Source organism: Dasypus novemcinctus, chromosome 3 (genome assembly GCF_030445035.2).
Source record: "Dasypus novemcinctus isolate mDasNov1 chromosome 3, mDasNov1.1.hap2, whole genome shotgun sequence".
In the NCBI taxonomy this organism is placed as follows: domain Eukaryota; kingdom Metazoa; phylum Chordata; class Mammalia; order Cingulata; family Dasypodidae; genus Dasypus; species Dasypus novemcinctus.
Genome location: NC_080675.1, coordinates 115,022,747 through 115,047,376, shown reverse-complemented (window position 1 = coordinate 115,047,376; position 24,630 = coordinate 115,022,747). Strand labels below are relative to the sequence as shown.

Below are 24,630 nucleotides of genomic sequence, written 5' to 3'. Positions count from 1 at the left end.
AGTTATTTACAAATACAGCTTGTCTTTCAGGAGGAAATCTGCAATTTTTTTTGTAGGAGCTTCTTACATTGTTTGTTTTTTAAAGTGGTACTATGGATCAAACCCAGGACCCCATACATGGAAAGCAGGCACTTAACCACTGAGCTACACCCCCTTATGTAGTTTTATATGGGGAATTGCAATTAACAGATGACTAGAGGCTATGTTCTGTCTATGGCTATGTACCGATTTGGGAGATCAGGGTCTGGCGGTGTAGAAACACTAGCAGAATTCAACAACAAATGTGGTAGGAAGCTTGGGCTCAGGGTTACAAGGCACGGTATAGTCAGAGGATGCTGTACTTCCTGCAGATAAATGTTCACAACTATTTAATAAGAACAGCATGGACATGGTCAAACAGACTGACTGGACTGCCAAATTTGTTTTGACCTTGTGTTATCCCAGAACACTGAGTGTCTTCATTTACCATAAAATGAGAAAGAAAACGAGTATGTTTTTGACTTTTCCAACATAGGAGGTAGTACTGGTAAACTACTTGCTAGACATTTCTCCAAACAAGATATACAAATGGCCAATAAGCACATAAAAAGATGTTCAACATTGTTAACCATTAGGGAAATGTAAATTAAAACCACAATGATATACCTTTTCACTTAGAATGGTTATTATTTTAAAAAAAAAGTATTGGTGAGGATGTGGAGAAATTGGGACCCTTGTATGCTGTTGGCAGAATGGAAAGTGGTGCAATCACTGTGGAAAACAGTTTGGTGGTTACTCAAAAAGTTAGGCATGGAATTACCATATGACCTGGAAATCTTTACTTCTAGGTATATACCACAAAGATTAGAAAGCAGGGACTTGAACAGTTACTTGTACACCATTGTTCATACATTATTCACAAGAACCCACTGGTCCACCAGTGGTATATCCACACAATGGAATATTACTCAGTCACAAAAAGAAATGAAGTTCTGTTATACGCTATAACATGGATGGCCCTTGGAAATATTTTAATAGTTGACATGAGCCAGACACAAAAGGACAAAATTTTATGATTCCACTTAAATGAAATATTTAGAATAAGCAAATCCATAGAGACAGAAAGTAGAGACTACCAGGGGCTGGGGGAAGGGAAGTTTTTATTTAAGGGATATGGAATTTCTGTTTTGAATGATAAAAATATCTTGGTAGTGGGTGGTAGTCGTAGTAGCATGACATTGTGAATGTAGTTAACACCACTGATTTGTACCCATAAAAATGGTTAAAATGGCAAAATTTATGGTCTGTGTGTGTTACCACAATAAAAAGAAATTTTAAAAATTGAATCAATGCCAGTATGCTATGAAATCATATTAACAAGGACACACTTAATTGTCAAAATTGGAGTGCGTGTATATATATTAATATAGATGAAAAGGTCTCTGTTTTCTGTATATAAAGAAAAAACCTGACCCATATTTGTGTGACTATGTAGATTTTATTTTATATAATATGTTGAATTCCTACTTTCACAAATTCTAAAAATACAGTACCAGGTGCTATGTTAAGTACTTTACATGAATTATCTTGTTTAATCCTCATATCCCTATAAGATAGGTACTATTATTACCCCACTTAATAGAAAAAGAAACTGAACTTTAGAGAATTAGGTAATCTGCCTTGCGGAATATGACCAATAAGTGGCAGACTAGGGCACAAACCCTTGACCTCGACACTATAGTGACTACATTAATTAACTCATATTAATATATAATATTTATTAAGTGCTTAGTGCTAAGCACATTCCTGGTTTAACTCTTTTTATTTACTTTTTCTTTTTACAATTAAGAAAGCTGAAGCCCAAAGATTTTGGCTACTTGCCTCAATGTGACACAGGTAGTTAGTAAAAGAGAGACAAAGAAATTTGAAAGAATAATGCTTTATGTTTTCACCTCTGGAACTGGAACTCTGATCCAGGTCAAACTGATTTAATTCAGGTCTCCTAATACTCAGGCCAAGCCCATTTTCTCTTGTACCAATCTGCTTAAATTGGTCTTCATGCATATTTCCCCCTTGTTTGAGGTACAGCCACCTGGTTTCACTAGCATACTTCCAGTGATAAGGAATTTCTAACTTCTTGAGACTTGTTATTTCACATGAATTACCAATGGATTCACTGAAAGCTTAATGTAGACATGAAACCACAGTGGACCCTGGGGACCTGAAGAGCCCAGAGAGGACATGGCTCCTGCCCTCTGGACATGAGCATTCCCTTAGAATAGGAACTGACCTGTTGCTGCACATGGCCCGTGTACTGTTCAATGAACTCAGTGAAGCGAATATAGTCTGTGCCAAGCCGGCAGAGTCGATTCAGGACGCTGGTTTCACTGGGATGGAGAAATGGGAAGTCCTGTGACACCTGCAGGAAGAAAACCAATGCTAAAATCCCTGGCCCCTGCTATTCCCTGCTCTCCATTCTTTAAGGAGCTTCAAATGCTTCACACTAGTCATCTTTTCCCTTTTCAAGATGCCTCATTTAAAGTTGGCAAGTTCTGAATAACAAAGGTTTTCCAAACCATGACAAAGGTGTTTTTCCCATCCTCCACACCATTATTTATTTATATGTGTGTGTGTATATATATATCTCTAATACCTGGTTAAAAAAAAACATTTCAAAATGGTGTACATTAAAAGTTAGTCTATATTGCAATGACAGATACAGGCCATTATACATTTTGTCAAAACCTATAAAATTGTGTGGGGAAGAGTGTAATAACGTAAACTATAGTCCACAGTTAGCAGCAATGCTTCAATATGTGTTCGTCAATTGTAACAAATGTACCACACAAATAAAAGATGTTGGTAAGTGGATGTGGCTCAAGTGAATAAGGCATGGGAGGCCCCTGGTTCGGTTCCCAGTGCCTCCTAAAGAAGATGAAGAGCTGGCGCAATGGGAAGGCATGGCAAGCTGACACAACAGATGACACAATGAGAGAGACAAGAAGAAAAACATAATGAGAAACACAACAAAATGGAATGGAGGTGGCTCAAGTGATTAGGCGCCTCCCTCCCACATTGGGGGCCCTGGGTTCAGTTCCTGGTGCCTCCTAAAGAAACAAGGAAGATGAACAGACGCAGTAGGTGCAAACAATGAGGGGGTGGGGAGAAATAAATACATAAAATAAATCTTTGAAAAAATAAAAAGATGTCGTTAATGTGGGAAACTGTGAGAAGGGGAAGGAGTGGGGTATATGGGAATCCCCTATATTTTTTATGAAACAGTTATGCAATCTAAAACTTCTTTAAAAATAAAAAAAAAAGTAATCATCCCTATCCAGAGGCAGTCACTGTTACCAATTTCTTATACAGTCATACAGGGATGGTCTATAAAGATATGACATGGCTTACAACAAAGTCTCTTTAGCAATGTTGCTAAAACTGGGGTCTGCAGATTCCAGGGGTTTCTCAGACATACTCTTGAAACTTACAAATTCTCTATTAAATTTATTTATTATTATTTAAAATTTTTATTCTCCCCCCCTCACCTCAGATGGCTCCTTGTCTGTCTGCTCATTGTCTGCTTGTCTTCTTTAGGAGCACCAGAAACCAAACCCAGGACCTCCCATGTGTGAGGCAAATGCCCAACCACTTAAGCTACTTCCACTCCCTGCTTGTTGCAGTATCTTGCTGGTTGCAGTGTCTGCTTGTTACAGCATCAGCTCGTCTTATTTAAAAGGCACTGGGAACCGAACCTGGGACCTACCATGTGGGAGATGGCCACCCAATTGCTTGAGCTACATCTGTTCTCCATTAAATTTTGGTTTTATTTCAATAAAAGTCTAAAATTAATGTAAGCACACTATAAATTTAGTGTCCATATTTGCATTTGTATTTTTAAATTTAAATGAAGGCCAAAAGTTAACTATATAAAGATTTTACAGCATTTCAAGTAGGAAAAAGTAGTGGGAGAATGTATTCACTCAACCATCTTTTACTGAACACCTCCCACTTCCCAAGCACTGTCCTAACATACGAGAGACAGAATAGTGAACAAAATCAGATATAAGCTCCTCCAAGGAGCTTAGCATGTTAGATATTCACGTTGCGTGTACTGTATTTTGTGTATGCCATTTTTAAAAGACAGTAAATGCAGTAATAAATAGGCAAAGAAGAATTTTTCTGTTCCAAGTCTATAATAATATGATTAGGAATTTATTAAATCATGACATAATGCTAACCTCATCTTCAAGTTAGTAACTTAATGAGTAGCATGATACACTGCTTAAGAGCCTGGTCTTTGGAGCCAGACAGCCTAGATTTGAATTCCTGTGTTGCTTCTTATTTGAAATCTTGGAAAATTACTCTCTCTATGCCTCAGTTTTCATACCTATAAAGTGGGGATAATAATTGTGAGGTTTAAATAAGTTAATACATGTATATATGCCAACCACAGAGCAAATACTCAGCATGTAAGCAATCTTTATTAGTAGGACAGCTCTACCCAGTTATCAAGTGATATTCCTATTAAAACTGGCATTTGAGCATTACCTGTTGGCAAAGTTTTAGAAAAGTTCAATGTCTACATATTCTGAAACAGCAATCAATCAATTGAAGCTATTGATATCATTTTGTACAACGTTCTTAAATTAACAGGCATTCTTTCCATTAGAGTTACTTAAGTCAAAATAGAAAAAAAGAGAGCCTGATCTGTAGTTTTGTCATTTCAATGTTAAACTCAATGTGGACAATTTAGTTTTAGCAAAACAATATTACATGCCACATTAACCCAGCAGTTCTCAACTAGAGGTGATTTTGACAATGTCTGGAGACATTTCTGGTTGTCATATCTTGGGGGTTGCTGCTGGCATCTAGTTAGCAGGGGACAGAGATACCGCTAAACAGCTCATAAAGCACAGGGATAGCCCCCCGACAACAAAGAATCATCTAGTTCAAAGTGACAATAGCGCCAAGGTTGAGAAATCTGCATTAATGTTAACTTGAATTTTATGTGTTTTTTTTTTTAAGGTTTATTTTATTTTATTTATCCTCCCCTCACTGCTGCCTACACTCGCTGTCTGCTCTCTGTGTCAGTTCACTGCGCGGTCTTCTGTGTCTGCTTGTCTTCTCTTCTTGTCTACTCTTCTCTTTAGGAAGCACCGAGAACCGATCCTGGAACCTTCCAATGCGGGAGAGAGGTACTCAATCACTTAAGCCACCTCAGCTCCCTGGTCTGCTGTGTCTCTCACTGTCTTTCCTCTGCGTTTCCCTTTGTTGTGTCATCTTGCTGTACCAGCTCTCTGCAGCGTGGGCAGGCCACCAGCTCTCTGCGGTGCAGGCCAGCTTGCCTTTGCCAGAAGGCTCTGGGAATTGAATCTGTGGCCTCCCATATGGTAGATGGGCGGCCAATTGCTTGAGCCACATCTGCTTCCCTATTTAGTAGTTTTGATAACATTTAACTTGTGAAATTAATGGACTTTATAGGTAAGACTAAGCAATATGTTTTAATTTATACATAACTTTATGTGTATACACAATAAAATAATTTCCATCAATATTGGCATCCATGATAATTTTTTCCCTCTTTTCAAATGTAAAAACCACTGCTCTGAGAAAAAATGCCGTATTTGCTTTTTCTCGTCACCTTGCTTTCTTCTATAAATATCTGAACACCTACTATGTGGCAGAAATTGTGCTAGATGCTTCAGGTACAATGATGAAGGCTGCTGTGGTCTCTGCCCCACGGCTTGATGTATGTAGGAGAAAGACTATAACAGGTAACAGCAATAAAGATATCATGATGGATTGTGGTATGTGTTAGAATTAAACAGGGGAAACGGACTTGGCCCAGTGGTGAGGGCGTCCATCTACCACATGGGAGGTCCCCGGTTCAAACCGCGGGCCTCCATGACCCGTGTGGAGCTGGCCATGCGCAGTGCTGATGCACACAAGGAGTGCCCTGCCACCCAGGGGTGTCCCCCGCGTAAGGGAGCCCCACACACAAGGAGTGCACCCGTAAGGAGAGCCGCCCAGCGGAAAGAATGTGCAGCCTGCCCAGGAATGGTGCTGCTCACACTTCCCGTGCTGCTGACAATGACAGAAGCGGACAAAGAAACAAGACACAGCAAATAGACAGAGAACAGACAAGGGGGGGGGCGGGGCGGGGGATTAAATAAATAAATCTTAAAAAAAAAATTGTTAAAAAAAAAAGATTTAAACAGGTTGCTGTGATAAAGAACAATAACATAAGGGGAGGATACCTAATTGAAAAAGGTGGTCAGGCAAACTTTTTCTGAGACCTTAGGATGAAAAGGAGGAAAATAACCAACAGAGATTTTTTTCTAAGACAGAAAGCAAGCGGAAAGCTGAATTACTTGTGGTTCTCTCCCTAGCACCCAGCAGCTACCTTTCCTATATTCTGTCATCTCATTTAACTTCAGATATTCAAACATCCAGCAAACACTTACTGAACATTTTCCACCTATATGCCTGAAATTGTGCCACATTCTACAAGGGAAAAGTGAAATGTGGATTTAGTCTTCAGACCTACCCACAAAAAATAACAATTCAAACTCCCTCCACCAAACAAATTTTCAACTCATTTGTTTTAAGAAACCGCACCTAAATTCCCAAACCCCAAACATAAATTTATAAAGAATAAGAGGAATCTGTTTCATGTATAAAGTTTTATATACTATAATTTTTCTGCTCTTCGATAGCCTATAATGCCAATGATGAAAGGAACAGCACAACTTTGTGATCACACAGATCCAGATTCAAATCTTGTCACAACAAGGACTAGCCAAACATGAAGTTCTCTGAATCTCAGCTTGTTCATCTGTAAACTGGGACTGACGATACCTAACTTATCAAGTTATTAAAAGCACTGGATAACATTGGGGGAAGAAGAAGTAGATAAAAGTATGTCAGATACTGGAAGTACTAGTTACATGACCCCCTGTAGTTACTGAGTTTGGGTTTATCTGTAAAGTAAAGAGAGGTGGGTGTGAGGAATATTGCATATGCACTGTGTCTAGCACACAGCACTTTATACAATCCTGATTACAAGAAAGGCCACCTTGCAATTTCTCCACCTCATGCAGAAATTTCCCGGGAAAAGAGAATTAGGGGAACACACCAAATGCTGTTATTCATTTCTTCAGTCAGCAAAATTTGCTGAATATGTGTCATGTGCTCTGTATTGGGCCAGTCTTCAAAATTCAGTTTGAAACACAGTGCAAGTATAAAAATGGGAGAAAGTGCCTCCCTCGCTTTTGCAACCAGTTCTCCAGCTGCTCAAGCTCAGACACTAGTACCTTAGGCCCCGTACTCCACCAAGGCGGGGCCTCTCAGGATGTCCCCCACCCCTTTTCCTTCTAAAGATCTGGCATCCTACTTCGTCCTTAGGCCCTTCGGGCACCGCCCTCCCGTTACCTGTCCAGGGACACGCCCTCCGAACACAGCCCCTGCAAGCCTCGCCCTCTGGCCACCCTCTGACTCCTCCCCCCAGGCTCCGGTTCAGACTCTCGGATTCTGTGCTCTCTTTTGCTCGTTAGTTCCCGCGCTCGGAGCCCGACAGTACCTGGAGGCCACTACGCTTGTTCCAAGTGAAAATGGACCCCGGGTACCCGCTCAGAGCCAAGAGCAGTTCGTGGATCATTCCTACGGCGGACCTCGAGGCCCAGGAGACGTCACCCTCTCCTCCAGCGTCCCTCCAGGCAGCCGCGGGGCGATGCACCCTCCTCGACGCGCGCACAGGCCCCTGGGACGGGCGGCTCCTCCCGAATCAATCTCGCCGAGACAACCGCTGCGAAGGAAGCGGAGAAGGGGTCGGCGCGCCGAGTCCCGGAAGTGCGCGGGGCTCGGCTTGGCCCACCGGCTCGCGGGCGCTGGGCTCCGGGGGAGACCGAGTCGCCTCAGCTGCCCGTGCGCATGCGCCGTTTGTGCCCCGAGTCTACCGCTCGGACTTCCGGTTTGGGAGCTGGACTGGGAGGCTGGAGAGCTGGGGCCGGGGCCGGGGCGGACCCGAAGTGGGTGAGGCTGGCCGGGGTCAGGGATGAGAGTGGGTTAAAGTATAGCCCCAGAGGGAGAGACGCGCCAGAGGTGGGCCGGAGCGTGCCCTCAGCGTGCCCGATTGAGGCCTCTGGAAGGGACTGCTCGGCGGCTCCGAGAGTGACCCGGCCAGAGGGAGCGAAGACAAAGAGGCCGGAACCTCTCACCCGCCGCTCCCTGAGCCGAGCTCCGCGCCCGCGAACGCCGCCGCACTCGGAGCCACTGGTCAGCACCCGAGCCGGTTCTCAGGAGACCCATTACTACTGCCGCCTCCGACTGCTCTCCACCAACTCAGTGACTCTCCCCAAGCCCACCCGGCCCTCGCTTCAGGAGCAGAAACCAACTTCTCCTGATAACGCATGACTTCCCTTCATTAGCTCCCGAGTCCTTGTTGAGCGGTTACTTCTGCTTTGAAGGAAAAACAAAGATCCGACATTCAATAATTGATTTTTGCCTGGGGTGGGAATGGTAGTTGTAGAGTGGGAAGGGTTGGGGTGGACGCGGAGGGCCTCGGGAGGGCCTGCGGAGGTACCAGGGGAGATGAGCGCAACCCGCTAGACAGGCTTTTCGTGGTTTTCAGCTGGCTAGTGAGTTAATGGCCTCTAGATCCTCCCGAGCTCCAGATCGCCCATATGGTTCGAACTCACTGTGTAGCATTGATCAGGGGAGCTAAACAGGATCAAATCTGGGGAAGGTGGGCCAGGAATCCACACAGTACTATTCTCTGCTGCTCCCGGACTGTCCTGGAAGTCGCCCAGAAATGCAGCTTTTTAAAGTTCTCTTTCTCTCCTTCATGCTCAGTGTTGGCTTGCTGCTCTGAAAATGGTGCTAACCTCAGATGGCCACGTGGAGCATATGGGACTTCAGGCCAACCCTGACAGGACTTCAGATATAGGAATATATTTCTTCTGACAGTGCCATCTCTTTCTACCCTAGGAAGAAACTCCTCTTACAGAGAGAGACTTATCTGCAACATGCTTTTCCAAGGCATGAGAAGATAGGTGTAAGCCCTGGAACCCAGATCCTTATGTGGAGGGAAGCTGCTTTCTGATGTGAATGATGGCCAAAGCCACTCTGAGAGGGGATGACACTAACACTGAGACCTTCCGACAGCGCTTCAGGAGATTCCATTACCAGGAGGTGGCTGGGCCCCGGGAGGCTTTCAGTCAACTCTGGGAACTTTGCTGTCGGTGGCTAAGGCCGGAGGTGCGCACCAAAGAGCAGATTGTAGAACTGTTGGTGCTAGAACAGTTCCTGACCGTCTTACCTGGGGAGATCCAGAATTGGATACAGGACCAATGTCCAGAAAGTGGAGAGGAGGCAGTGGCGCTAGTGGAAGATTTAGAAAGAGAGCCTGGAAGCCATGGCCATTCGGTGAGAAGGGAAGGGGAATTCAGAAATGTGTGATTGGAAAGGGGCAACGGTAAAGGGCCAGATTGAGGTATAGACAGTTTTAAAGAGGGGTCAATTCCTTTGGTGAAACTTATACCTGAAACAGGTAAGTTTTTCAGATAGGGCTTGTCTGGAAATGCTACCTGGGTGTACCTTTGCCTATCCTGCCATAAGGCCAGATTTCATTGTTTCTTACTTAATAGGGAAGAAGGGGGAATTTCCTTTTTCTAGCCTGTAGTTTGGTTTACTGTTTTGATCATTTCCTTTTAGAGTTCCAGTTGCTCTAAGCTAACAGTAATAGAATGAGACCCTTGTTCCTTATAATCCCCTTCCCCTACAATCCCAGCCATGTCCCAGAAGAATGCTCTTTTGGGGTATTAATTAATCTCCTCTGGGAATGCCCCCCATTATGACCTTGCAGTGACAATTAATGGGGGTTGTTTCTAGGTCACAGTCTCTGTGAAGGGGCAGGAAGTGCGCTCGGAGAAGATGACACCCCTGAAATCATCACGGGAGTTATTAAGTGTTCGGCAGGAGTCAGTGGAACCCCAGTCCAGGGGTGTACCCAAGAAAGAGAGGGCAAGAAGCCCAGACCTGGGACCACAGGAACAGATGAACCCAAAGGAGAAGCTCAGACCTTTTCAAAGGAGCGGTGAGGAGTAGATTCATGTGGGAAGATAGGATGCCATTCTAAGTTGGGAAATAGGGTTGGGAATAGTGAGTGGGAAAGGGATTTCAGGAACAAATGGAAAACTAGAATATGCAGTTTTGGGGGACCTCCTGAAGACATGTAATTTAACCCCCTGCCTGCCTACAGTAAGTATATTTTTATTTTTGATAAGTCTGCTAGAGGATAGCTCCTTAGTTTTTATCAGAATTTGGAACTATTTTATTTCCTCTTGGTAAAAATGATAGTAAGGTCACTATTTCCTAGATAAAAACTATTTTCTTGACTTGAAGGCACATCTTTCTTTTAGTTGTTTTCCTTCTCCATATTAAACTATATTTGTCCTTTAAGCTTTCCCCCAGAAGCTGAATTCTTCAGATCTAAGTTTTTGTTACTTTTCTTGTAGCCTTTAAGTTCTCTAAATATCATGTTAATTGTGGAGAACTAATTCTATTCCAATGAGGGTCTGGTAGGTAGAGACAGAGTCAGAGCTTTTTTGCAACATTTTCTTTCAGTATAGCCCAATTTAGGATTATTTGATAATTTTTGTTCACCGGGTAACTGCCAGGACTCTTATAGCTTCCTCTGTTGCCCTTGTGCCTACTTGCTAATTCTTGTACTTGATTTTGTAGAACTTATTTTTCTTTTTACTCTATTGAACTCTATTTTGTGTATATTACTTTAATCACTTCTTTAACTTGTTGAGGTTGTTTTGAATTCTGTTCTTATTGTCCAAGATTTTAGCCTTCTCAGCCAGTTTGGTAATGTTCTCTGTTTTGTCATACAGATCAAATACCTGAACCATACACACAGACTTGCAGAGTTAATCAAAAGTGGTTTTTGAACACCTCCCATTTGCTCAACACTTTGCAGAGTACTCTGCTGTAAGAACAGGTGCCTATCCTCAGAGAGCTTCAATATAATTAGTAACACAAGAGCAAACTATAAATATGTGCTGAACAGAACTATATTGAAACAATGCCAAACAATTACTTACTGCTCAGTTTTGTGAGTACTAAAGGTGTTTGGCAGAGTGGGAGATGAGGGTGGGCTGGTGTAGGGAAAGCTTCTTGGGGCACTGGGAAATAGAAATTCTAAAAGGATGGGTTTAATCTGGTAGGAGAAAAGGAGTTAAAAGTACAGAGTGGTGAATAAAAGGTGTGCTGTGTTCTGGAGAGAATAGTCTAATATGAATAGAGTGTGTGGTAGGCAATAAAGTTATGGTTCAATAGGTAGGATAAGGTGATAGGTAGATTCTGATCTTGAGAACTGCAGGGAAGTTTAAATTGGATGAGGTTAAGATTTCAAGAGTGTTGAAGGTTCTCTGCAAGAAGTGATATGATAGGAGCAATGTTGACAATACAGTGTTCTGGCAGTAATGTAGTGTGTTATCTGAGGAAGTGGGAGCCTGAAGCTAGGTAGGACAGTGACTGACTACCGCAGTCATCTGGCTGTGACAGGTAAGGCATCTAGACTCCTATGGTGGTGGTCAGATTGGAGAGGAAGGACATACTAAGGGAAATGCCTTCAGAACTTGGTGACTGAGTGTGAAGGAAAAGAATGAGCTGAAGACAACCTCCTTTCCCCCCACCCTTGAAATGATTCAGAGTTTAATTCTCTAGCCCAAATGAAGAAACTCCAGGAGACAGGAGGTGACTGTTCACAGCAGTGTTCGGGCCTGGTCAGGAGGATTAGGGAGCAACTTGGAATAGAATTATCTGCTCCGAACACACAACAGGACCTCTTCTCTAGTCACCCTGCTCTGGAAAAGGAAAACCTCATGTTTTGAGATTTCCAGTATTCTTCCTACTTTCCTCAACCAAGTGAACTTTCTGAAAACATTTCCCTAGATGCTTTCTTTATAATCCTCTTGGATAAAAAGGTCAGGACTAAATTCAGAGGTTTTTTTTTTTAAATTGTAAGTCCAAACTATGATATCTTTTGTTTGCTTCCCTGCAAGCAGGATTCCCATTTCCTAAATCTGGTGTGGTCTCCAGGCTGGAGCAAGGAGAGCCATGGATTCCAGATCTGCTGGGCTCCAAGGAGAGGGAATTCCCAAGAGACAGTCACATAGGAGATAGACGAATGCATGCTGATCCATTACCATCCAGGAGAGAGAGAAGAAGCTGGGCGGAACAGGATCCCTGGGGCTTTGAGGATGAGAAGGTGGCAGGGGTACACTGGGGCTATGAAGAGACCAGAACTCTCCTCGCAATCCTCAGCCAAACTGAGTTTTATGAGGCTCTCCGAAACTGTCATCGAAACAGCCAAGTGTATGGGGCTGTGGCTGAGCGTCTCCGTGAGTATGGCTTCCTCCGGACCCTGGAGCAGTGTCGGACCAAGTTCAAAGGTCTCCAGAAGAGCTATCGTAAAGTCAAGAGTGGTCACCCACCTGAGACCTGCCCCTTCTTCGAAGATATGGAAGCCCTAATGAATGCCCAGGTCATTGCCCTGCCCAGAAATGGCTTGGGAGAAGCAGGCTCTCACCTGGGCCTGGTGGGCAGCAGAGCTGAGACTGAGGAGCCGGAGCCAGGGGGCTGGCAGCATGAGGAGGGAGCAGAAGAGGCCTTGGCTGAGGAGTCTGACAATGATGAAACGGGCCCGGAGGCCACCCCCCAGAACCCTGATAGCTCGACTGCACCAGTCCTGTTCCGAAGCCCAAGCGGTAAGAGGCTTTTCTTCTTGGGGTTTTGGGATTAAGGTTGGGGAGGAACAAAACTGAATGTGGAGGCTTCATATCATCTGACAGCTTTGCCAGTTAGGTAACAAATGGGCACTTCTCAATTCTATGTTCATTTCATTCTCTCTTATGGGAAAATCAATGTGATAATAGTAGGTAGGGAATAATTTAAGATTTTTGAAAGAAATGCACTCAGGAAAGTCAAGAGTCCTGAAAAGGAATATCATTCCTTCCATTTCTCTGTTAAAATAGTTTTTCTTGATTGTAAAGTGATTGTAAGTCCACTGAGAAAAATTTGGCACTGTATTAATTTTAAGGAGAGCTAGCATGTATTGAGCACCTTATATGAACTCAGTGCTTTACAGATTTTATCTTTTACTCCCCCATATCTCATAGTCTATCATGCGGTCTTTTTTACTTAGAATAGATAGTGAAGATTGCCCAAAGTGTATTCTAGGGAGCAAAAAAAAACCTCCACAGCTAAGTTTGGGAAACATTTCATAGCAGTCTCCTCTAGGAGATTTGCAATACACATTGCCCTATTAGCACTGAGAAGTCCTCCAGTGAGAAAGCTTGCTTAACACTGTTTTGAAATATTATTTGCCTATCAAACCCTCTTTAAAGTATTAGCTGTTACTTATACTTTGTACAACTATGTTGTTATGGAAAGCGCACCAAAGTATGAGTTATGAGGCTTTGATTCCAATCCTACTTCTAATCATCTGGGTAACCTTGGACAGTTAATTAACAATTCTAAAGTTTTCATTTCTTCAACCGTAAAATGGGAGGAGGGTGGCAGACTTTTTCACTGTGATCTTCTCCTTCCATTGGTTATTTTTTTAAAGATTTATTCTTTATATCTCTCCCTTTCCCCCGCCCCCAGTTGTCTGCTCTCTGTATCCATTCGCTGCGTGTTTGTTTGTGACTGCTTCTACCCTTATCAGAGGCACGGGAATCTGTGTTTCTTTTTGTTGCGTCACTTTGTTGTGTCAGCTTTCCGTGTGTGTGGTGCCATTCCTGGGCAGGCTGAACTCTTTCGCGCTGGGTGGCTCTCCTTACGGGGTACACTCCTTGCATGTGGAGGCTCCCCTACGTGGGGGACACCCCTGCGTGGCACGGCACTCCTTGCGCGCATCAGCACTGCGCATGGGCCAGCTCCACGCGGGTTAAGGAACCTTGGACCTCCCATGTGGTAGGCGGACGCCCTATCCACTGGGCCAAGTCCGCTTCCCATCCTTCCGTTGGTTATTATATGTGTGATGTTAACTTTAGTTCTATTCTAGCTTTCTTGACTTCCTATCAGTCTTTCTTTCTCTTTTCTTTGTCACCAAAATAAATAAATGTAGGTAAATCATTTACAAACATGGCATGTAGGAAGCACTCAGTAAAGTCCTAGCTGCTATTATTGTTCTCTCCATCTTTTTCCACTGTTTTCTTTCTTCTTCCATGGCTTTCCTATTCTTTTTTTTACTCTAAGCAAGAGGAGGATTATGGAAGAAATTTAACTTCTAGCTGTCTCTCAGGTGGAAGGGAGATTCTTTGAATCCCCCTCCCTTTGACTTCAGGCATCTTCCGGACACAGGGACTGTACAGACTGCAGTGCCTCAGGGGGTACATGTAGCTCTAGTTTGAGTTCAGGCCAGGAGATGCTGTCTGCCCTGCTTCCTCTTCTGGGTTGCCGCCAGTCCTGCACCCTTACAGTAAGGTGCATGAATATACAGGCCTTACCTTGTACCCTTCAGGTTCTTTGCTATTGCTGGGGTTGCTTATTTGAGATTGGGGCAAGTGAAGAAGGGCTGTACCGGGGATTAGGTAGTGGTGTGATTTTTTTTTAGGTGCCGGGTCCAGGGATTGGGGCTGGGGTTGAACTCTGGACCTTGTATATAGGAAGCCGGTGCTCAACCACTTTGCCACATTGGCTCCCCTGAGTTAATTTTTTTGTTGTTTTTGGTTTTGTTTTGTTTTTAGGAGGTACTGGGAACCAAACCCAGGACCTCTTATGTGGAAAGGAGGCGCTCCTGCAGTGAGATTCTGAACAAGACAATTCCTTGGGATTTTGTATCATTCTTTGGGAAAGTGAATCCATAAAGAAGTAGGGCTCCTCCTACACTCTGGTTTATTGGACTTACCCCACTCAGCTAACATGGAGGTGGACAGCGTTGACCACCACACAGGGGAGCCAAGAGTGCCTACAATTGAAGGCAGGAGAATTGCATCCAGCATCCATGTGGAATCTAAGCCCCCTCTTGATATAGATGTGGAGTGGACACAGCCATTCTAGGGTCCACGGGATGGAGGAGTGGAGAATGGATTGAAGGGGACATACTGATATTCTATTCATGAACTATTGTGATTAGTAATTGAAGAAAGTGTGGCATTGGTGTGGAGAAGGTGGCCGTAATAGCTGCTGGGGGTAGGGAGTGGGAGGAAGAGATGTGATGTGGGGGCATTTTCGGGGGTTGGGGTTGTCCTGGGTGGTGCTGCAGGGACGGTTACCGGATATTGTGTGTCCTCCCATGGCCCACTGGATGGACTGTGGGAGAGTGTGGGCTATGGTGTGAACTGTTGACCATGGGGTGCAGCGGTACTCAGAGATGTATTCACCAAGTGCAGTGGGTGTCTCATGATGATGGAGGAGGTTGTTGTGGGCAGGAGAGGGGGTGAGGAGGGTGGAGGGTGTGTGGGTACCTCATATTTTTTTATTTTTTTATTATTGACTTTGTAATAATATTACATTAAAAATATATATGTGAGGTCCCATTCAACCCCAGCCCCCCACCCCCCCTCTCCCCCCCCCAACAACACTCGTTCCCATCATCATGACACATCCATTGAATTTGGTAAGTACATCTTTGGGCACCTCTGCACCTCATAGACAATGGTTCACATCATGGCCCATACTCTCCTCCATTCCATCCAGTGGGCCCTGTGAGGATTTACAATGTCCGGTGACCTCATATTTTTTTAATGTAACATAAAAAAATAAAGAGAAAAGAAAAAAAGAAGTAGGGCTGATGGATACGTTAGAAATAACTCATTGTCGCTGACAGTGATGGATTGTGGTTATTCTTCCCTGACTAGTTCTTCTCTAGTTAGGTACAGAATTCCAGGAAAACTACTTGAAGGTTGGGGAAATGCATTCTGTCTACTTGCTCCAGTGTCCATGATGATTGTTTCATTGATCAGGTTGAAAGGTCTCTAGCCAAACATAGGAGTAAAGGGTTTGTGAAATTGCTATAGGATACAGGGAGGTAAAACATTCTATAATGTGTATGAATAGATTTTGGAAACATGAAGTATTTTTACTTTTTCCTCAAGAAGTCCAAGCTTAGGAGATTTTTAAATAATGCAGGTAGTAGGAGGCTTTAAAGTTCTAAAACTCTGGATTAAGTGCTGAAATTTCTCTTCTGGTAACAGGTGTACACTGGGGCTATGAAGAGACCAAGACTTACCTTGCAATTCTTAGTGAGACGCAGTTTTATGAAGCCCTGCGGAACTGCCACCGCAATAGCCAGTTGTATGGAGCTGTGGCTGAGCGGTTGTGGGACTATGGTTTCCTTAGGACGCCTGAGCAGTGTCGGACCAAGTTTAAAAGCCTACAGACCAGCTATCGGAAGGTCAAGAATGGCCAAGCACCTGAGACCTGTCCCTTCTTTGAAGAGATGGATGCCTTGGTGAGTGTCCGGGTTGCTGGCCCACCCACTGATGACCTGGAAGAGGAGACAGCTTCTTGTCCCACCCAAGGGTCCAATGAGGCTGAGGCCGAGAAGAAAGCGGATAAGGCAGAAGAGGCCATAGAAGATGATTCTGATGATGGAGAAGAGGATATTGAGGTACCCCCAGGGGCTGTCATAACCTGTGCTCCAGTCTTATTCCAGAGCCCCAGTGGTAAGATTCTTTAACTTCTTAAGGTCTAAATAGCAAAGGGAAGGCAGTGGGATTTAGGGAAAATCACATCAGATTGAGGACCAAGTGGTATGTCATGTACCTACAGTAGGATAAAGTTGATTTTAAAAGTTCATTCTCATCTATATGTTTTTTCTTCTAGTCTCAGCGTGAACACCAGCTGTGTGTCTGCTTTATTCACATGTATGAAAATCCAATAGCCTATTTCTTCAGAGACACTTATAGATAAGTCTGAGATTTCTGAGGGAATTGACCCTCTGAATCTGCTGCTGTAAAGAAAAAAAATTTTCGCTTTGATTTTCCTCATTGTAGGGAAAAGAATTCTGATTTTGGAGTCATACATGCCTGCATATGAACCTTGCTCTGTTGTTTATTAGCTAAGTGACTTAGAGCAAGTTACTTAACCCCTGTAAGTTTGCCTGTCTATTAAGGCCTATGTCAGACAGTTGATATAAACAAGGTACTGTGTAAAGTATCTAGCACAGTGCCTGGGCACATAATAGGTATTCAATAAATCATAGTTTTATTTTCCATAAGTCCTTTAGGTCATCATTTTGAAGGAGGGTTCCATGAAGTATCAATTCCATGGGGTATTATTTTCCACTAAAAAATGGCTTCTAGGGAGTGGGTGTGGCTCACAGAGCTAAGCACCTGCCTCCCACATGGAAGGTCTCAGGTTTGATTCCTGGTGCCTCCTGAAAAAACAAAACAACAACCAAAACAACCGATAAAATCAACTCAGGGGAGCCAATGTGGCTCCATGGTTGAGCACTGACTTCCCTCATATGAGGTCCAGGGTTTAATCTGGCCCCAGTACCTAAAAAAAAAAAAATGGCTTCTAGGTTTAAGAAATATTAAATACTGCCCTTGGAAATTTACAATACATATCTGTGTATTTAAGGTTCTTATATTTCATTTAATCTAGTGAACCCCTATTTCATGGACCATCTCATAAGACTAGGTTTCTGGGTAGAAATACTGCTTTAGGGGTACATATACAGGCTGGTACTTGGCATTCTTGTGCTCTTGGGGATCCATAGTTTGTGATCTGAAACATCTGAATAACTGAAAATTACCACAGTGTAAGCCCAGAGAAGTCTGGTGGGTGGTTCTTAGAAGAATATTCTTACTCTTTTCCTGAAAAAGTTGTTTAGCAGAGCACTTGGGCATTAGAGTAGGTGCTAGTGGAATATTTAGTAATTATTTTTCTATGGGCAAGGAGAATTGTTTTAGAGAGACATTTCCTAGAAAAAATTGTATCTTTCAGGAGGCCTTTTGTTCTTTGTAAAACACTAGTAATTTTCTACCCCATTTTTAGTCCCAACATACTGGAATTTGAGGGAAAGAGGACTAGCTTTTTCTGGATACAAAAGTTTCCCAGAGTTACTGGCAAAGAACAGAAACTAGAATATCAAGAAGACCTGAGATGAGACAAAATTACAGCATTAGGAAGTGCCTTTTCTTTATAAACATGGTAGTGTTGTCTGAAATCCAGTGGGGTTTCCTTGTGATACTGAATGGATTTTCTGAAGATCTGGGTATGCAGGAATGGTAAAAGAAGATATTAATCAGCCTCTACGTAGTTGAGAAATGAGTGATAGGTTATGAAATACAGAAGTAAAACACTGGAGTTTTGATAGATGGGAGTTATTTGGGATCTAGAACTCTCTAGTTTTTATCTTTAATCATCTAATTATAATACTTTTCCAGGTTTGCTTTGCCCTGACCCATATAACTGAGGAAATGGGTAACTTAAAATTCTATTCTTATATCAGGTTTTGAGGCCGGATTTGGGAATGAAGAGAATCCAAAACGGGATATTTCTGAGGAAGTACAACTGCATAGGACATTGCTTGCAAGATCTGAAAGGAAAATTCCCTGGCATCTTAATCAGGGTAAAGGCAGTGAAGGTGAATGTAGAATAGGAAGACAATGGGAAAAAACTCCAGGGGAGAGAAGAGGAAAACTGATATTCCAAGAGAGGAATTTAGGGAAAGTCCTAAGTAATCAGAGATCTTACTTGGGAGAGAGACACTGTAAATATCTCAGATACAGCAAAAGCTTTGGTCCAAACTCCCACCTCATGCATCAGATATCCCTTCAGATGGAAAATCCATATAAATGTGCCGATTGTGGGAAAAGCTTCAGTCGGAGTGCACGCCTCATCAGACACCAGAGAATCCACACTGGAGAGAAACCGTATAAGTGTCTTGACTGTGGGAAGAGTTTCCGTGACAGTTCAAATTTCATCACCCATAGGAGAATCCACACAGGAGAGAAACCTTATCAGTGTGGTGAATGTGGAAAGCGCTTCAATCAGAGCTCAAGCCTTATAATTCACCAGAGAACCCACACAGGAGAAAAGCCCTATCAATGTGAAGAGTGTGGAAAAAGCTTCAATAACAGTTCTCATTTTAGTGCACATAGGAGGATACACACAGGAGAGAGACCCCATGTGTGTCCTGACTGTGGGAAGAGTTTCAGTAAGAGTTCTGACTTACGTGCACATCACAGAACACACACAGGAGAGAAACCCTACGGGTGTCATGATTGTGGGAAGTGCTTCAGTAAAAGCTCTGCCCTAAATAAGCACCGAGAAATCCATTCACGAGAAAAGCTCCTGTCACAGTCAGCAACTAAGCAAGCCCCTGAGGATCTATAAAGCAAAGAGCCTCAGTATATGTATTGTTTGGAAAGTCTTTCAATAGTGGGATCCATCTCCTATTTTGTGCCCAGTTAGTTTAGGGAATGCTCTTTAGGATATATCCCACTGTTTGTTCCTTATGTTTCTCCTGAATCTAGAGCCAAATTCCCAATGCAGTTGTCTTAAAAAGGAAAAGAAAATCTTAGTCCCTCTTCATGAGTTTGACGTGCACCTTTCTTTACTGATCTAATTATTCAGCTGCTTTTCTGACTGGAAGAACACATCCCAACAGCATTTCAGAGAGAAGTTGTGAGAATTTTCTCAATGTGGGTCTAGTTCTTTATAATGCAAAACAGAATGACTCTTCCTGCTCATTTAAGCCTGTGCTCAGAATGGCATATTTGTCACGTATACTCTTCATTTACACCTTAAAGAGTTTCCTTAAATTTTCTCCCTTCATTTACTTAAAGGAGAGTTTAATGTCCATCTTGGTTCTTCCCCATGAATCTTGTCAAGACTTAGGTGTTCTATAAAGGGAAATAATGTAAGCCTTATGTAACTATTGAGGCTTGAACCCTGGGATTTCTTAGTTTTTTTCCATGTCATAGAACATTTGGAATAGAGTAATCCTATGTATACAGCATTCAGTATGATTTTCTTTCTGTCCCATGGCATCTAAATTTCATCTGTCCCTTGTGGTCCAGGAGCCTAAAGAGCAAGCTAGCTATAGTGATAGGGAAAGTAGTTAAAGCTGCCAGTAGGGAATCCTTCATATCTCACATACCTAGTATAGTGTTAATGCACCGAGTGCTCAGTGCTAACCTGCAATGAGCAGAAGCCACTGTCAACATTCCTCTGTACTGCAAAAACAGGCCCCCTTACTGCCAGCAACCAGGGAAGATGGATTATCTTTGATCATTGGAGTTACCAATCTGCAGCTGAAATATACACATCAACTGTATACATCTGTTTTTAAAAGGAGCTGTTTAAACACAAGTATAATTACTGTTCTTTATAATTAAATAGTATTGAATTGCCCATATATTCATAGTAGCATGATGAATCCTGTAGAGCACAAGTTCAACAGACCTGTCCTTGCTTGTCCTTATAATCTAAAACAGATGAAACTGAAATGAACAAATAATGTACATGTATAGAAAAATCTAGAAAGTTAGATATGACTATGCATAAATGTTAAGGTCCAATGCATTAGAGTTGTGCTAGGAAAATCTGGGAGGTATTTTCTTCTCTTTATTTAGGAAGGCTTCATGAAGCAGAAAGTATTCAAAGAAGGGACGTTTACTGGGTAAATTAGAGTGGGATGAACTTTCCAAAACTTGCAAAATTTTGAGTGTTGGGTGGGCAAGGAATGGGAAAATTGGGGAGCAAGGTGTGTTGTGTAGATGGAATGGAGGGCAAAGGATAGGCTGTAAGGAAGACCAAGCAAAGCTTGGAGAAGTAAAAACATGAGAACAGTATGATATGAGCTGTGTAGTAGGCAAAGAATCACCTGAGCTGAAACATGGTGCGCCAGAGGCAGATCAGAAGGTGGTGCAGCTATCATCTATAGTTAAACCAGGGACCATGCTATACTTTCTGATAAGGAAACAGCTAGCTTCCACCGGGGAGGAAGAATAGATAGTTGTAGGGGACTAGCTCCTATGAGAGACAAAGATAAAAACTATGTCTTATCAAGATATTTGATGGGTAGGTGGCCAAAGCCTGCAATAAGGAGCTGTTACACAGTTCATATTTAATTAGAATCCTGGGGCTGGCATGAGATCTGAAGAGGAGTGGGGAGATAAGAGTATTCTGTTATTCATAACTTACTGTGTTAGATGAGAGATTAATTAGGGTTCTGGTGTTGAAGGGATCCTAGTGCAAAGAATCTGGTAATGTGTTAGAAATTAAGGGGCAATGTTATCTCAATTACATTGCCTAAGTAGGCAAGAAAGCACAAGAAACACCAGTCTAAAGCAATGCCTTAGAATCTGAGATGGTTTAGGAAGTGTAACAATTAAAAAAAAAAAAAGGAAGAAATTGTTTTTAATATTTCTATATACAGTGTTGTGGAAAAGCATTGGGTAGAATATCAACAGATAAGAAGTCTGGCTTCAGATGTCTTGTGTATAAGTCAACCTGCCTCGGTTTCTCTTTCTGTAAAGCAGAATAATGTTTACACCTTAATCTGCCTCTCAGGGATACCATGTTAATAAAAATTATGTCTATAAAATACCCGGTGTTCCTTCAGGTGTTTTATATGTATATATGCAAATTATTATAATTTTGTTAATAGTAGGAAAAGGGAAATCCTTACTTGCTTTTTCTGACTCCCTGTGCAGGTTACTAGATGTAGGCCTATCTGAATATGCTGTAAGCAAAGGAAGAAATATGGCACCTGAGAAATTAGAATGAAAGTCCTTCCTTGGTATCTGTATCCATATTCACAATCTTCTAGGACCCTGATAACAGCACAGGGCGTGAGTTATATTTAGAAAAGACCAAGAACCAGCTCTCCAACCTCCAGATGAAGAGAATGTGCAAAAGGAATAGGGCAAGGACAACCTCTTAACCAGGAGAAGACTCAGTTTATCTTAAACTAGCTCAAAAACTTTTGCTGCCTAGTCTGCTATTTCTGAGGCTGAGGGAAGCAAGAAATAATTGTCCTTAAGACATTCATTCTAAGAAAAAGAAATCAAGCCCACTGTGCCTAAATTAACAGATGTCAAAACGTTACACAACTTTACCTACCTACCTAGCTATCTCTGAAACACTAAGCTGGGCAGTTGAAATAGCTATATTTTTCAGGCAAAACTATTGTGGTGCTTGAAGATTTCCTCAAAACGGTTAAACCTGGATGACTGGAGAGAAAAAGGATTGAAAAACATTTGAGATAATCTTAAAAGAGTTTTATTTTAGTTCTGGGTTCTGACCAACAGCAAGAAACCTACCATATTTTTAAAGGATAAAATAAGCGCCTCAATCCTATTTCCTATTATTTCCTATGCCTGATTACACAGTGTTATTGACAAAAAATTGGCAGTACATGGTAAAGGATCTAAATCACAAGTTGAAAACGATCTGAGCTATCTATAAAGAAAGTGTAAATTCCTCTTTTCCTAATATTTCCAACATGAGAGTCTTTGAGAAACAAAGATTTTGAATAATTGGAAATCAGGTTAAAGACTGGAAAGAGGGAAACGGACTTTGGTCCAGTGGTTAGGGCGTCCGTCTACCATATGGGAGGTCCGCGGTTCAAACCCCGGGCCTCCTTGACCCGTGTGGAGCTGGCCATGTGCAGTGCTGATGCGTGCAAGGAGTGCCGTGCCACGCAAGGGTGTCCCCTGCGTGGGGGAGCCCCACGTGCAAGGAGTGAGCCCGTGAGGAAAGCCGCCCAGCGTGAAAAGAAAGAGCAGCCTGCCCAGGAATGGCACCGCCCACACTTCCTGTGCCGCGACGACAACAGAAGCGGACAAAGAAATAAGACGCAGCAAATAGACACCAAGAACAGACAACCGGGCGGGGAGAGGGGGGGATTAAATAAATAAATCTTTAAAAAAAAAAAAAAAAAGACTGGAAAGAGAAGCCCGAAGTACCTTATAGCTCAAGAACTGTCTGGCCATCATAGCTCCACTGTGGTAAAAAAAAAGACAAGGGTAAAGTATAAACATTGTTTTTAAAAATACCTTGATTCCTAGGAGAATTCAGTTCATGTATTGAACATAATTGTTAATGATTTCCCTTGCTTTAAGCAATCCTAATACTGTATTTTTTATATACAGTATAACCAAAAGACAAATTAGGGAGGTAATTTTAAAGGCTTCCTGGAAGTAGTGAGTTCTTCAAATGACTTCAACTAGGATTCGATTTACAAGTATTTTATTGACATCTCCCCTGGAACATAGTATGGAAACCAAAGTACATTCATGGCACTCCACACACTATGAGGACTGTGGTCCAATATCCTGTGCTGTGGGCCACCAAACACCTGCATATCTCAGGCCTCAAAGAAAACTCCCTGAGATCTTTGGTTGCCCAAAGGTGGCATTTGGGAACTTTTAACAGATAAATGAGGAAGCAACATTTTGGAGATCTGGGCCAAGTTATAGTGAGCTTAGAGGTCTTGATTTGGAACTAGTATAGACAATAAAACTGCATTTCAGATCAGGTTCCACATCTCGGCCTCAGGGCTGATGTGACTTATAGGTAAGACACAAGCTATATATATTCTTAGCAACAGAGAGAGCAGAAGTTAACAGCAACAGTGGTGACCAGGTAAGTCTGGGATGGTGCTCTGAAAATAAAAATGGATATGTACACAGTTACCTGGTATTATCAGAAGAATGTGAGCATATTTTTCAAGATGTTAAATCACTGGAGGGATCCAGGAAATACGGTTTCATAAGGCCTATTCTAAGCTAGATATATATATAGTTTGTAACTTTTTTATCTTAATTTCAATCTTATAAAAACATGCCAAGAGTATAAGGAATTCTTATATATCCATATTCACCAAGTATTTATATTTTAAAACCCATTTGTTTTTCATTCTCTGTATGTATGTACATACACAGGTATATAAATACACAATGTATTTTTTAAGCATGTAAAAGTAAGTGGAAATATTCCAAACACTCTATTATGCATTTCTTAATAAGGCTATTCTCTCATAAACACAGAACATGTATCAAAATAAGAAAATTAAAAATTGATACCCTTATCAACTCAAATTTCTCCAACTGTCTCACTAATGTCCCTTATAACTATTTTTTACCTTGGTCCAAGATCTAATCCAGGATCATGTTTTGCATTTAGTTGTTTCTTTTTAGTCTCCTTTAGTCTTAGCCTTTGTTTTTCTTGACCTTCACATTTTGGTAGAGTACAGGCCAGTTATATTTTAGAATGTCCCATGGTTTAGGTTTGTCTGATGTTTCCTTATGAGTCAATTCAGGTTATTCATTTTTGACAAGAACACCGAAAAAGGGAAGTTGCGTTTTTTTCAGTGCATCATATCTGGGGCACATAATGTAAGTCTGTCCTGATATTAGCGATATGAACTTTGATCATTTGCTAAGGTATGTTTACAGGATTTTTTCAATGCAGTTACTATTTTTCTCTTTGTAATTAATCATATGTAGCAAGATACTTTGAGACTATGTATATATCCTTTTAGCATCACTAGATTTTATAACTCCAGCATTCCTTCAATATTAATTGGCATTCTGCTTTAAGGAAAATTGTTCCCTTCTGCTCTATTTATTTATATTTAAACTCATGGATTCTTATTTCAATGAGTTAAAATATATTACAGTT

The 24,630-nt window shown here is 42.1% G+C and overlaps 2 protein-coding genes across 11 annotated transcripts in view; one reads left to right on the top strand and one right to left on the bottom strand.

Annotated features, from left to right (window-relative positions):
* The window catches only part of TUBGCP4 (tubulin gamma complex component 4), a 42,312-nt gene extending 34,438 nt beyond the window's left edge, over nt 1-7,874 (bottom strand). The window contains exons 1-2 of one of the 2 annotated variants that reach the window (XM_004466723.5): nt 7,559-7,874; nt 2,270-2,398 (exon numbers count right to left, since the gene is read on the bottom strand). In XM_004466723.5, coding sequence (XP_004466780.1) covers nt 2,270-2,398; nt 7,559-7,636 — 207 coding nt within the window. In that variant the 5' untranslated portion in view covers nt 7,637-7,874. The remainder of the gene's footprint in view (nt 1-2,269; nt 2,399-7,558) is intronic. The other variant, XM_004466722.5, reaches the window with a different exon arrangement.
* ZSCAN29 (zinc finger and SCAN domain containing 29) lies at nt 7,737-21,552 on the top strand. Of its 9 annotated transcripts, none has more exons than XM_071214139.1 (6): nt 7,794-8,487; nt 8,965-9,402; nt 9,868-10,072; nt 12,051-12,752; nt 16,185-16,655; nt 18,449-21,552. In XM_071214139.1, the coding sequence occupies exons 2-6, from the start codon at nt 9,085-9,087 to the stop codon at nt 19,333-19,335; spliced, it is 2,583 nt and encodes an 860-aa protein (XP_071070240.1). In that variant the 5' UTR covers nt 7,794-8,487; nt 8,965-9,084; the 3' UTR covers nt 19,336-21,552. The 9 variants fall into 9 exon arrangements, with proteins under 9 accessions (XP_058150029.1, XP_071070240.1, XP_058150027.1 ...); XM_071214140.1 differs by having other exon boundaries at nt 7,927-8,253; XM_071214141.1 differs by having other exon boundaries at nt 7,933-8,010.
* Nucleotides 21,553-24,630: the final 3,078 nt, after the last annotated feature.

Bases quoted from the DNA above. Each gene is read 5' to 3' on its own strand.
- ZSCAN29 (XM_071214139.1), top strand. From the start codon at position 9,085: ATGATGGCCAAAGCCACTCTGAGAGGGGATGACACTAACACTGAGACC. The intron at 10,073-12,050 runs GTGAGGAGTAGA...CCCTGCAAGCAG, and splicing joins CAGACCTTTTCAAAGGAGCG to GATTCCCATTTCCTAAATCT. The intron at 16,656-18,448 runs GTAAGATTCTTT...TTCTTATATCAG, and splicing joins CTTATTCCAGAGCCCCAGTG to GTTTTGAGGCCGGATTTGGG.